The 14785-nt window shown below is 36.0% G+C and overlaps 1 protein-coding gene and 1 pseudogene across 1 annotated transcript; one reads left to right on the forward strand and one right to left on the reverse strand.

Moving 5' to 3' along the window:
* Positions 1-550: 550 nt before the first annotated feature.
* On the forward strand, positions 551-9832 carry LOC102583222 (TMV resistance protein N-like). Its single transcript, XM_006353695.2, has 8 exons — positions 551-1524; positions 1818-2889; positions 3390-3680; positions 4451-4492; positions 5275-7029; positions 8061-8233; positions 8329-8420; positions 9445-9832. The coding sequence occupies exons 1-5, from the start codon at positions 1022-1024 to the stop codon at positions 7021-7023; spliced, it is 3657 nt and encodes a 1218-aa protein (XP_006353757.1). The 5' UTR covers positions 551-1021; the 3' UTR covers positions 7024-7029; positions 8061-8233; positions 8329-8420; positions 9445-9832.
* Positions 9833-9900: 68 nt separating this feature from the next.
* On the reverse strand, positions 9901-14533 carry LOC102596016 (ATP-dependent helicase rhp16-like; annotated as a pseudogene).
* Between the last annotated feature and the right edge of the window lie 252 nt (positions 14534-14785).

A 14785-nucleotide genomic window follows, 5' to 3' on the forward strand; every position in this document is an offset into this window, starting at 1 on the left:
AAACTCGAAGTCAGCCCACGTAATTAATGTATAATGTTAGTCCTGAGTGATAATTATAACAAACTATATTTATGATGAGTAATTAAGTAGTATAAGTTTACTTAACCGCGTAATTTTCCCTTAAAAATTTAAATGACATGTCTAAACAAAACTATAAACTTCAATCTAATATGATTTAATATAATGGTTTCAAATGATATACGAACAATTTTGTTTATGCGTGTCCGTACCGAATAGCCAGTGCATTGTTTAACTCTATCCTTTTGCAATGGGGGATCTAGGATTTTAGTGACGGATTTAGGATTTTAAAGTTGTGGGTGTTTGAGTCAAAAATATAAAAAAGACATGTTAAAAGTGAGATTCGAACTCAAGTTCAGCAACACAAAAAGAGCCTTAAACGCCCACCAAAAGCCAATGGACCAATCGAATCATTTATTCATTGGGTGCTCTATGTTAATTTTATACAAATACCTCTTAATTTCAACATAGATATATATATTCCGAGACAAGTTAATGGGGGTTCGAGCATGCTGAGAACACCATGTGGGTCCGCCCCTGCCCTTTTGGTTATTTTATGAGAGTTGGGATTAGGGGAAATGAACATAGAGCTAGAAAGAAGAGGTAGCCCAAACATCTCCTTCCTCCTCTGTGCTTTATTTGATTATTCTCTTCCATTCAAGTAAAGTTGTCTGCTTTTAATCAATTTTTGACAGGCAAAGTGCATTAAGTTGGTGTTTGGAGCAAATTTTTGTTTCTTTCTCATTTAATTTGGGGATATTCAATCCATCTTCATAGAAGCTTTTTCTTATTTGAAGTTTTATTTGTAAGTTTTGGTTCAAAGACCCTTACTACCTACTTCTATGTACCTAACACATTTAATTTTATAGTTACCAATAGACTGTTCCAATAGCAATAATTGAATAGAGTAGACTTCATATAACTTTGTCCCAAATATCATCTCTTTTTACAATCCACACACTTGATCTTTTTCTTCTCAAATTTTAAAAACTTAACTGAATTCATGGCATCAACTTCTTCTTCTTGTTCTGGGTGCTGTCCTCGATGGAAGTACAATGTGTTCTTAAGTTTTAGAGGTGAAGATACTCGTAAAACAATTATAGGTTACTTGTATGAACGTTTGACAAGGAAGGGAATAATTGCCTTTCAAGATGATAAAAGGCTAGAGCGTGGCGATTCAATCCCAGAAGAACTCTTGAAAGCTATCCAAGACTCTCAAGTTGCCCTCATCATTTTCTCAGGGAATTATGCTACATCGAGGTGGTGCTTGGATGAACTAGTGAAGATCATGGAATGCACCAAGGATGAAAATGAAAAAATAGTCATGCCGGTATTCTATGGTGTGGAACCATCACATGTTCGAAACCAAAGTGACAGCTTTGCTGAAGCATTTGCCGAACATGAATCAAAGTATAAGGATGATGGTGAGGGGATGCAGAAGGTGAAAGAATGGAGGACTGCCCTAACTGCTGCCGCAAATCTAAAAGGATATGTATTCGGTAATGGGTGAGTTAAACTGAAATCAACGGAATAATTTATGATGACTAGCTACACATAATTATATTTTTCTATAGAACAAAGAATCTGTACTTCAAAAATGATAAACAAAATCATAACTAACTTATTCACATTTTCTGAAAATAGAATGATGGTTGATTATATATGTTTCTATCTGTAAGAGTTTGGTTTCCAAGCATAGTCCTTATTCTTACAATCATAATTATGGACTCTACAATGCGAAATACTTCTTATTCTTGACTATTTTTATATGTACATATTAGCAATATTTTTTTTTGTAGGGTTGAATCTGACTATATTGAGTGTATTGTTGATGAAATTTCGTTCAAATGCAAGAGTTCAGTATCTTATTTGCACAAAGTTGTGGGAATAGATGCTCAATTAGAGAAAGTAGAATCCCTACTAAAGATGGAAATCAATGATGTTCGGATTGTGTGGATCTGGGGAATGGGGGGAGTCGGTAAAACGACAATAGCAAAGACTATTTTTTATAACCTCTCGTCCAAATTTAAAGATGGTTGTTTCCTTGAGGATATCAAAGAAAACAAACATAGAATGCACTCTCTGCAAAATATCCTTCTCTCTAAACTGTTAGGGGAAAAAGAAAATTGTGTGAACAATAAGGAGGAGGGGAAGCACCTGCTGGCTCGTAGACTTCGGTTTAAGAAGGTTTTAATTGTGCTTGATGACTTAAATCACATAGACCAGTTGGATTACCTAGCAGGGGATCTTGATTGGTTTGGCAATGGCAGTAGGATTATTGCAACCACTAGAGACAAGCGTTTGATAAGGAAGGGTGTAGTACATGAAGTGGAAACACTACTTGACTGTGATGCTATTAAACTGTTCAATCAATATGCTTTCATGAAAGAAGTTCCTGATGAGTGTTTTAAGGATCTAATGTTGAAGATAGTAAGTCATGCTAAAGGCCATCCTTTAGCGTTGAAAGTGTGGGGTTCTTCATTACACGGGAAGGGTATAATTGTGTGGAGAAGTGCTCTAGACCGAATGAAGAAAAACCCTGGTTCAGAAATTATTGAAAACCTCAAAATAAGTTATGATGGGTTGGAGCGTGAAGAGCAAGATATATTTCTAGATATAGCATGTTTCTTCCGAGGAAATGAAAAAAAAGAAGTCATGCAAATCCTTGAGAGTTGTGATTTTCCAGCTGAATATGGATTGAGCGTCCTTATTGACAAATCTCTCGTGTTCATCTCTAGCCATAATAAAATTCAAATGCATGACTTAATACAAGATATGGGTAAATATGTAGTGAAAATGCAAAAGGATCCGGGCGAACGTAGCAGATTATGGCTAGCTGAAGATTTTGAAGAAGTGATGGTCAATAATACGGTAAGTAGGCTAAACAATGCAATACTATTCAATTTTTGATTTTTCATATTCCAAATACATATAAGGTTGATTCCCAATTTTCAATTATCCATTTCTCTTACTTCATATGCTCTGCTTAAGTCATTTTAGTTGTTTACTTTAGAAGGAGAAGCAAAAGTAGCATTAATTTCCTAATGCTGCCTAATTCGTTTTTCTTATGTTATTAAGCCATGAACTAGTCTAGAATACAGGCACTTTATCTGTTTAATCCAATTTCATTCCTTGGATTAACTTGAAATTTGTGTGATATTTTGTATGTAATAACTCAACCAGGAATTCACTTTACCATTGATTGTTTTTCATTTTAAAGAAACTATGTTTCAATAACAGTTCCATTCTAACATTGCATTGCATGAAAAGCTTTTAGACTTGAGTCTAAAGAACTTTTCAGAAAATGTAATAATAGAAAATAGAACTACATTATTAATTGCTCAAAGTAAACTAATGATCTTTTTTATCAGGGAACCAAGGCAACGGAAGCAATCTGGTTTCGTTATCGTCAAGAAATATGCTTTAGCAAAGAGGCCATGAATAGTATAAAAAACCTTAGGATTTTATACATATGTCAGGAGCATGCATTCACATGCATCAATTGCCATGATGGCTCCATTGAGTACCTTTCTAACAACTTGCGTTGGCTTTCCTGGAATCATTATCCTTGGGAGTCATTGCCAGCTAAATTTGAACCCAAAAAGCTTGTTTATCTTCAACTAAGGTTCAGTTCACTGCGTCATTTATGGACCGAAACAAAGGTACTAACATTTTTTTTTTCTTTAGCTACAATTTGTTTCAATCCTTTCTAAATAAGTTTAACAATATTCTTGTTTAGGCAGCATACCTTAAACCCTCCTAAACATGGCACGTTTTATTCGGTACACGCCTAAACTTTATGTTATCTTAATTATCCCACAAACGTGACTGTTTGTAGATGATAACAAATAAGTCAATTCTGGTTGGCCGGAATGCACACCATATATATATATATATTTTTATTTTTTTTAGAAAAAGCCCAAAATCATCCCTTATCATTGGCATTAGATTCAAAGCCATCTCTTTTCTTTCACATGGAGCTCTAATAGTTCTCCATCTTGTTAATTTAAAAGCTCAGCTCCTGTGCACATGACATTCACGTGAAAAAATTCTCCATTCATTCTGATGGAATGTTTACATCACATTCTTCTAAATTGTGGCTCCAACAACTAATGGTTATCAATAGTGATTATCGGTGGCACTGCAACAAATTTATCCCCAAAACTTATAAAATTTCAAATTTCAAATAGGTACCGAATAATTGGAGAAGAGCTTTGTGCACAATCCCAACATATAGAGAACCGAATCACTAAAAAACAAATATCAACAAATTTCAATCCCTGAAGTTGTGCCTATTAATGCATCATGTGAAAGAAAATGGATGATTTTAAATTTAATGATAAAGATAAGGGATGACTTTGGGCTTTTTCTCGAATTTTTATGATAATTCTTTTACCTAGCTGTTCTTGTTTTTCTATCTCATTCTGAACAGTATTTGCGGTCCCTACAAAAGCTAGATCTCAGGGACTCAAAAGCTTGACACGAACACCAGATTTCACGGGATCTTGTAGTAATCTTAAAGAGGTTCATGATTCCCTGGGATGTTCTAGAAAACTCATTTGGTTAGATTTGAGTGATTGTGGCCGCCTTAAGAGGTTTCCATGTGTTAACTTGGAATCTCTTGAATATCTGACTCTACAATATTGCTCTAGTTTAGAGAAATTTCCAGAGCTCCTAGGAAGAAGTAACCTGGAGTTAGAGATTTCGGTGAGAAGCACTGGGATAAGGGAACTACCAGCATCTATTCTGTACCAGACTCATATTACCAAGCTAGATTTAAGTCGTTTAGAAGACCTCGTAGCTCTTCCAAGAGGCATCGGAATGTTGAAAAGCTTGGTGGATCTATATTTGTGGGGTTGTAAACAACTTGAAAGCTTGCCAGAGGAGGTAGGAGATATAGAAAACTTGAAGATGCTTGATGCCCAACAAACTCTAATTTCACGACCTCCGTCTTCCATCATGTGCTTGAACAAACTTAAATCCTTAAAGTTTGGAAAAGATATTGAAGAAATAGGGTATTCAGAAGGCTTAGAAGATGAAGTGTACTTTGTGTTCCCTCCGGTGGCAGAAGGGTTATGCTCATTGGAATATCTGGATCTTGGTTACTGCAATTTAATAGATGGAGGACTTCCGGAAGACATTGGATGCTTATCCTCTTTGAAAAAGTTGTATCTCAATGGAAATAATTTTGTGCATTTGCCTCGAAGCATTGCCCATCTTGGTGCGCTTCAATCTTTGAACATAAAAAATTGCAAGAGACTCAAAGAGTTGCCAGATTTCACCAGGATGCCAAATTTGGAGTATTTGTATCTCAGATCTTGTAGTAATCTTGAAGAGGTTCATGATTCCCTGGGATGTTCTAGAAAACTTATTCAGTTAGATTTGAGTGATTGTGAAAGACTTCAGAGGTTTCCATGTGTTAACGTGGAATGTCTTGAATATCTGGATCTACGAGATTGCTCTAGTTTAGAGAAGTTTCCAGAAATGCTCGGAAGAATGAAGCCGGAGTTAGAGATTTACATGAGACCCTCTGGGATAAGGGAAATACCACCATCTATTATTCAACAACAAGCATGTCTTACAGAGCTAAATTTGAGTTATATGATAAACCTTGAAGCTTTTCCAAGCAACATTTGTAAGTTGAAGGGTTTGGTGAAGTTAAATGTATCGTACTGCCCAAAACTTGAAAGCTTGCCAGAAGAGATAGGTGATTTAGAAAACTTGGAGTGGCTTGATGCCACATGGACTCTAATTTCACGACCTCCTCCTTCCATTGTCCACTTGAACAAGCTTAAATTCTTAAGTTTTAAAAAATATAAATCAAAAGATGGAGTGTGCTTTGTGTTCCCTCAAGTGAATGAAGGGTTACACTCATTGGAACATTTGAATCTCAATCACTGCAATCTAATAGATGGAGGACTTCCGGAAGACATTGGATGCTTATCCTCTTTGAAAGAGTTGTATCTCTGTGAAAATAATTTTGAGCATTTGCCTCGAAGCATAACCCAACTTGGTGCTCTTCTATCCTTGGACTTATCACAGTGCAAGAGGCTCAAAGAGTTGCCAGATTTCACGGGGATGCCAAACTTGGAGACTTTGAATCTGTCAAATTGTATGAATCTTGAAGAGGTTGATCATTCCGTGGGATTTCTCAAAAAGCTTTGTACATTAAAATTGACTAATTGTAAAAGGCTTAAGATGTTTCCAGTTCTGTGCATTGATTCCCTTGAATATATGGGTATGTGTGGGTGTTCTAGTTTAGAAAATTTTCCAGAAATCATCGGAAGCATGCAAGTGGAGTCAGAGATTCACATGCTAGACAGTGTGATGAGGGATCTAAATTCGGTGTATATTTCATTTCCTGATTCCTTGTCTCAGAGTATCATTTCCTTGCAGCATGACATCTCTGGTTCAGATTCCTCGTCACTAAGAGTGTTTACCATTGAGCATCCTGGGAAGAAGATCCCAAGATGGTTCCACCATCAGGGAATGGATAAAAGTGTTTCAGTCAATTTGCCTAAGAATTGGTATGTATCAAATAACTTTGTGGGATTTGCTGTATGTTACTCTGGCTGCTTAACTGAAACCACAGCTCAATTGATTCCCTTGTGTGATGATGGCATATCGTGGATGACCCTGGAAGTGAAATCATCCCACCATTCAAAATGGATTACAGAACCTAAGATTCATTTTTTCTTGGTACCTCTTGCTAGATTATGGGATCCATCTAAGGCAAATGGAAAAACACCAAATGACTATGGAATTGTTAGATTATCTTTCTCTGGAAAAATGAAGGAGTATGGATGTCGTTTGTTGTATAAAGATGAACCAGACCTCGAAGCCTTGTTACAAATAAGGAAAAATAATGATAAACCAACAGAGAACTCCATGAGCAATGAAGCCAGCTGCTCCTCTTGTAAGAGACATTCTAATATTCGTGGGAGAGTCACCAGTCTCTTCAGAAACTTTGCAGCTCTTTCGTGCAAACCCAGGAATTTCTCTTAAATATTGGTAATATACCACATGACTTGTTTTCTTTTTCTAGCTGGTTGTGAAATTGTGTTCTCTCTCTTTTTGTCAATTGATTCTCCATTCTGTCTCTGTTTGTTATGAACCATGATTAACCATGGTTGGTTAAAGGATGTGAACAAGTTTAATCTTTCGATACTCAAGTCAGATCCTGGAATCATGCTATCTTAACTCTGTTCTTACCTTGAAGTACTCACAAGTCAAGAATTTTAACTTGATTGCTTTACTAACAGTTCCGATGTGAAGGACTAGGCTGTCTCCTAAATAATTACAGTAAATATCATATTCGTTTTGTGCTGGAACCATTAAGGGTGAGTGCTTAATTTAGCCATGTGTTGATTAGTTACGGAGCTAGTTTTCCTCTAAGAAGTAAGATTTTGGTGGGGTTTTCAGGCATATGTTGGTTAAGCAAGGGCAAGAGTTTGAGGAAAAATCAGAAGCTCTTTGTCGAATGGTGGGACGACTCAGTTTAACACTTCTGCACTAAAACATTTTCTTGTTGAAAGGTATCATGCTCTCTAACTTGAGCAATACACTTCTCTTTAGCAGGATCCATTTTCATATTTGTACCAAGTTAAACATGTAGTTTCAATTTAGGATAGAGGGAATAAAGCAACATTTTATAGAATAAACAACTGTAAGAAATAAAAGCATTAAATATTTTTCTACTAAAAGTTCCTGCATTGGGAATTTGTTTCAGTAGAATTTTAATAGCAGAAGTACCATATAATAATATTATGTAGAGCTCTGTGCTTCATCATTGACTAATGATTTGATCTGACCTTTGAGGGAGCAAGTGAGTGAGAGAGGGAAAGAAGTCTCTGGAAATTTTGAAGTTGCTAATTTCTCAAGTATGTAATGTTGGATAAGGTCACACGAAGCATCGTTGTGTGATTAAATATAGTCAGCAGCAGCCCTTGCATGTTATACTATGCCACAAGATTGAGTAGTTCACAAGCATGTATTATAATATGTTTTTCAATCTTTATCTGAAAAAATCGATGTATATGAAGGTCTTGAGATACGTTGGAGTCGTGGACGCTGCCAACAGAAAAGGGACTGTCGAGCTGCAAAGATACAGTAAGGAACACCCATTTGCACAACTCTCAGGATCGGATGCATGGTCCGGGTGCTGGGGCTGAAGTGACAGCTGGTCGAGATTCTGTGACATCTGGCAACTTGCTAGGTAGCCGCTGATCCATGGCTACGAACTTACTAATAGTTACATTTGGGGAAATCTCTGTTTTTACTTTTAAATAAAAATTTCTCTTTTTATGGTAGGGATTTGGGTAAAAGATGAAACATTTGACATCAGAGATGGTGGAGGAAGCTGGAGTACGAGGTGGAATCGAGGTTTGTTATCCCTCGTGAAGGTGAAAATAAGCAACAAAGTCTTTTTGTCAACTTGGCTATTACATCAGATAATTACAGAATACTAATTGTAGTAGAGTTAAAGGCTCATGATTTTTCTAATTTCTTGAAAAATATTCAGTCCTAGAGTATAATACCAAATGTTACTTAGAAACCCTTTCCTCTCAAAACTGTTTGCGCCCCTTCATGGTTAGATGTGATGTGATCCTTTCAAATTAAGAATGTATGATCTTTCTTATCCTACTGTATGTTGGTTCTCGTTGACATAGATCTTGATAAAGTAGTGCTAACCTGTTATGAATCTTTAGGGAAGGATCGATTCACAAGGCGATATATAAATCAGCTCGTTAAAGGGAGGCTGAAACCTTAGAATTCATTAAAAGAGAACTCTGATCTCTTCAGCGACACTGAAACCTTAGAGTTCAATGGAAGAGAGAACTCTAATCTCCTGCTTTTTGCTGAATTATGACTTACTAATTTATTCATCAAAAGCCCCTTTAAATAGGAGTCTTATTACATCAATAGGAAGTCTAATTCTTATGAGAGTAGGAGACCTAAATCCTATTCCAAACTAATAACTATAACTTAACCTAATCCTTATGAAACTCTGAAACTAAACCTTATTCTAGAATAATAAATAAAGCAACTAAAAATATAATTAAATATTTAAATTAATGACTTCCAACGCATCCCTAACATGACCTCTATAGCTGGATTACGTTTAAGTAATTTTAACAGGTTTCAGCCTTTTGGATTTGGATTATTTTTGCAGTGCAAAATGGGAACATGGTATTTGAGAACAGAACTGCATACAGACAACACATATTTCCCCTGTTTGTAATAGAACTGGATTATATTCTTGTGGTCAGAAAGAGTTTTGCAAAGAACTTTGTAATCTGTATAGTTCTAATCTTTGTAGAGGTGATGTGAGTGACAAATCTTTTGCACCAGAATATCTAGTTTTATTATGAAATGAATTCACAACTTTGAGTGTGCTGACAAGTAGCTTCCAAAAATCATTTGCAGATGAATGTGCGCGAAGCAGGAAAGCTGTGCCAAAACGGATGGATGAAAGAAGTCTTGGAACTATCACATCAGAAAGCACAAGTGGTCCAAATGGGAACTATTTCCAAGAATATTTGAATGTAGTTACCAAGGTCTACTGACGAAGCGTAGTTATCTACATGGTACAAGTAGTTTGTGTATATGAAGCATGCGGATTAAGTAGTTTGTGGCTTTCAAATCCATACTCATATGTGCTGCTCCAACTTCAATAATTTATCCAATCCATCTACATGGATGCTAATCTAATCAGTACTATTGAAAACTCACCAACTTATGGAAAGATCCTCAAGATTCAATTTGTTTTATAAACTTCTCTATTTTTATGTAAAATTATAGTATTTCTTCGCTAGTACATGTAAGAAGTTGTTGTCTTTAAGAGATGCTACTGAATACTGATGAACACCTTAAATCCTGCAGTCTTTGTCAATGCTGAGTTTCCAAGGAGCATGTCGGAAAGAGGCTTGCACAATTTAAGAAATCTGACGGTGATAAAGTCATTGAAAATTCCACAGATGAAAAACATCTACCTGTGAAAGGATATCTACCTAATCCTCCTCTTTCAACTTTTGTTAAAGTAATTGGTATTGCTGACACTAACAAGTCTATCCAAGCAGAAACTTGGAACCTGTTTAGGTGAAGTTTATTGAAGTTAAATGAAAAGGAAACAATTTAACTATTAATTGATGAAGCTAATGACTGTTGAAGGTGATGCAGAAGCAACAGAAAATTAACTCTTTCGACAGATCGAAATCCATACAGCCCAAGGGTAAATGTCACAACTCTTTGTACAAAATTAGTTTGTCAAACTGAAGAGAGAGAACATATCGAAACTCAAAAGTGACAATTAAGCACGGATTTCAAGTCCTTCCCTTTTAGCTTTCCTAAGGCCTTTGAAGAACCACCAACTGTCCTGCAATCGGAAACTTGCAAGTTCAGTATCTTTCTGTCACAACCATATGTAACTATATATCTAGACGACTGTAAGAAAAAGACACTTGCCCTTCAAAACGTAATTTCTTCTCCTCTTGTAACTCTAAGATTTTCTCTTCAATTGTATTCTTAGTCATAAATCTCACAATCCTGCAAATTTGAAAACAACAATAAGCTAAGCTCCATTCAATGGCTCCAAAGTGCACGAAATATGGAACATACTTGACTGGTTTATGTTGCCCTATTCGACGGATTCTATCTTGGGCTTGCTGCTCCACCGCAGGATTCCACCAAGTATCCATTATGAAAACCTAGCAAAGATGAAGAGATGAGCCACCTAACATGACACGTATCATGTGCTTATTCAACAGATAAATACAAGTCATAATTGTAAGAAAATGAATCCTTACATGTGATACAACTTTAACATCAAGGGCAATGCCTCCATCTTTCAAGCTCATAAGCAGTATTGCAATCTGAATCCTTAGTGAATTTGTCAACTGCAGCATCTCTTGCAGTAATAGACAATTGATGCCCGACAGCTGAATACAGACAATGCAAGTTCCCTTAATTGTTAGTCTGAAAGGGAAAGTAAGAAGGGAGAAAGTACCATTATGTCTTACATTAAGAGAACGTTGTATCAGATCCAAAAAAGATGTGAACTGGCTAAAAACTACTCCTTTTGCAGAACCGTCCCTTTCAACCATGATGCTAATTTCTTCCTTCTACATTCAATAAAAGTAAAAAATGAGCATCAAGCATGTAATTAGCAGACCCCCTCAATTCGAAACTCAAGATGGAGTTTCGTACTATAAAATAGAGATATATAGCAATACAAGAAAAACAAAACTGAGGAGAATATGATTATAATGTAGAGTGCAATTGCATACCAAAGCTTCTAATTTAGTGCTTGTCTTGAATTCATTTAGCTGATTTTTTTTCGATATACTTGAGGAGCTAAACCCTTTGCCAGTAGGTTCAGAATTAGAATCTCCCTTATCATTATTCACAGTGAACTCAAATGTAAGGGGTTCGGTACATGAAGGGCATGCCATCCTCTCCGTACTTTCAGCAAAATCTATCAAACATGCCTTGCAAAATACGTGGCTGCAAGATGTAACCTGAAACAATCAAAAGAGATGAACAGTTCAGAAAAGATAAAGACTTTATACTAGAAGTATTTAAAACTGTTCAACACAAGTAAATGGCATTTGAAGGTTCAACATACAATAGATAGGCTGACAATGAGAAATTGAAAGGAGAGAGCTATCAAATTAAACTTCAGCTGTGGGCAGTGGGTAGAGGTGCACAAACTCACTACTGGATCTTCCACTGCATCCTGACATAAGTCACATGCTTGTTCAACATCTCCAGCCTCTTTATTGCCACAAGCTACAAGGTAAGGATGATCAACTACCTGTCAATTAAAGAAAGACAATGGCCAAATTTTGTTAATGAACCGTAGTAAAACAAACACATTTATGCGAGGCAAGTTCAGACAAAAGCAAAGAAAAGTCAGTGTCTGTATTTGAGTTCATAGAATAGGACAAGAAAACTAAAAGCAGTCACTTCAAAATTAAGTTCACGAAAAAATGACTAGCACAAAATAGTAGCTTTGACATGAAGAAATAATTTGAGGAAATAACTATGTTTACTAGCCATTAGCAGTCGTCTGTTACGTCTTCCACTAGTCCAAATTTGTGACAACTAGTAGGGACAGGTCAAGAGAACCAACGTCGGAGGAAAACAGCCCCATGACGGGAGGAGTTGGTGTAAAGAAAGGGAAGCCTTTGCTCTTATCAGTTTATATATCCAAGGAGTAAAATGTCATTTTCAGTCTAATCCGGAGAAACTCCACACAAGTATTTTATCCAGTGATCCACACATGACAAGCATTGTCTTGGTACCTGCCGTAGGCGTACGATCATAGCAAACATGTGAAAATAGTTTTTCATCAGAGTTCCAGCATGGACACTGCACCAAATATGAAAATAGATTTTTTATCAGAGACAGGTAAAGGTGACTTGAAGGATGAAATGGTCGAGTTTGAAAATGAAATGTCAGAGAGATAGTATACCTATAGAATTGTTCTCGACTTCTACGGAACAATGACTTGTAGGTTTTATATTCATCAGTATCCAAAGAAACTTTCCTCGTTCTAACCTAAACCCCAAAAAGGTAACCAGTAAGAAGATTCTTTTCAAATTTAAGCACACAGCACTACTGCAATACAGAACTTACAGTCTTTGTTGGAAGTGCAAGATCAGCAACTCTTTCTTTTTTGGTACGTTCTAGCATTATATTTTTCAGAATTCTGTGATTCAACAACACCATCGCATCTCTATCCTCCTCATCATATATCGGCTTTACAGGTATTTCAATATACTAGAAAAAAAGAAGAAGATGCTTCAACTTTACTATATCAGCAATATGATGATGAAGCTCATGTATATCACTAATTGTTAACTTACTTTTTTCCACCAGTGAAAGTATCGAGCACAATTGTGGGGGCACATTGGATTAGAGAATCTGTCGAATTTATCAACGAACAGGCAACACAAGATATTTCAGAAGTAACATTGTTTGAGAAGCAAAAGGATAACAATATATATAAACTTTATGTCTACCTAAAATCAAGTCCTTTGCCATCACAATCTTCGCAAAAGTAATAAGCATAAGGATCAGCTCTTAAGAAACGGACCTGTATAGAAGTAAAAAATTTGATTAACCTCACAACTATAGGAAGTAAAGAAAATGTAGTTAAACTTGCAGAAGTTAACTTACTAATGAGTACAATACTTCAATTTGCAGGTGTGCACCAGTTAAGGCCCATTTATATGTAGATTCTAAAGCAAGAACCACTTTTGTGGCGTTGCTGTCTACAGATTGGACATAATGAGCCTATGCCACAGAAGTTCAATCAGTTAAGAAAATTGCAGATAAAATATCTTGTGTCATACGAACTTTAGGAGTTCATGTGTTCCCAATAAAGATTATTCAGCATTTAACAGTACAGGTTTCTTCGTAATCATTATAAGATTCTTCACAGTCTAATAGCATATTATTCAGCAGTTAACGGTATAGGTTTCTTCATAATCACCATACTAATCTCCATATTTACGACTCCAATCACATGATCAATGTGAAGAACTGGTATTTATACAAAAAAAATTGCATAAGCAGAAAAAGAACACGATGTACAGATAGAGAACGCCAATTGAAGAATACAACAACATAACATATGACTTGCCTCATCCAATATTATACGATTCCACTTCACCGAATGCAGAACTGACTTCAACCTGGACACATCATCATCAGCAGGTTTTGAGTTCCTGCTGCGCTTTTTTGAGTTCTTGCCGCCCTTCTTTGACAGTTTGGGCATATAGTCAGCCTCGATAGTGGGGTACGTAGTAATGACAAAATCATATTCCTCCAGTTTGTTCATACATTTCTCCATTTTGGCACCATGATAAACAAAAGTTTTATTGCTTCCTCTAGTGGTGCAACGTTCAATCTCGCGAAACCATTGCATTGCTGCAATCACAGGACATACAACAAGAGTTCCTTTTACTACTGGGAGGAGTTGCTCAGGTGAAGATGACAATGAATCTTTTTGTAATTCGCGTTGAGCAAGCACGAGAGCAATGGCTTGAATAGTCTTCCCCATTCCCGTTTCATCAGCAAGAATACCCCCTTTGATTTGAGAGTTTTCTTGGTTTAATGACCAAGCTAACCACTCCTTTTGGTACCTCAATAATGGCAAGATGAAATTTGATGGTGGCTCAACAGTTTCAGAAAGCGATTCCGCGTTCTGATTACCCAAGTCTAGATCATCTGAATATTTCTTAAGAAGGAATTCATCCATTGTTTGTTCCACTAACTCCCATATCAAAATATTTCCTCTTTCCTTCTGTTTCCTCTTTCGATCATGTTTCCTCTTATTTGTCCTTTTCTTCAATCGATGATAATTTCTTTGGTCTGAGTTGAATGCAGTTTCAGATACATGAACAATTATCAAATTTTACAAACAAATTAGAAAAAGATATGAATGTAAACTTTCAAAATGATTCAAGAAATTCAAGATTTTTGAAAGAGAAGAAGAACCTGAAGGATTCATTTTCCCAGAAAGCAGAGAGAAATCAAACACAATGAAATTAAGAGCTAAGTTGAAATGAAACTACAAGTTGAGCGGGAAGGACTTGCTTATATAGAGTGATTATTTTTTTAAAATTATAATTCCTTTTTATAGTTTTTGTGTATTGAAAAATAATTAATGAAAGTGTGTCGTTTTTAAAAAAATATAATTTTGAAATATAGTTTCAAAAAAATCAGTTAGTGTCCATTTCTTCACAAAGAAAACCAGTTTCAA

This window comes from Solanum tuberosum, unplaced genomic scaffold (genome assembly GCF_000226075.1).
Source record: "Solanum tuberosum cultivar DM 1-3 516 R44 unplaced genomic scaffold, SolTub_3.0 scf00157, whole genome shotgun sequence".
Taxonomy (NCBI): Eukaryota; Viridiplantae; Streptophyta; class Magnoliopsida; order Solanales; family Solanaceae; genus Solanum; species Solanum tuberosum.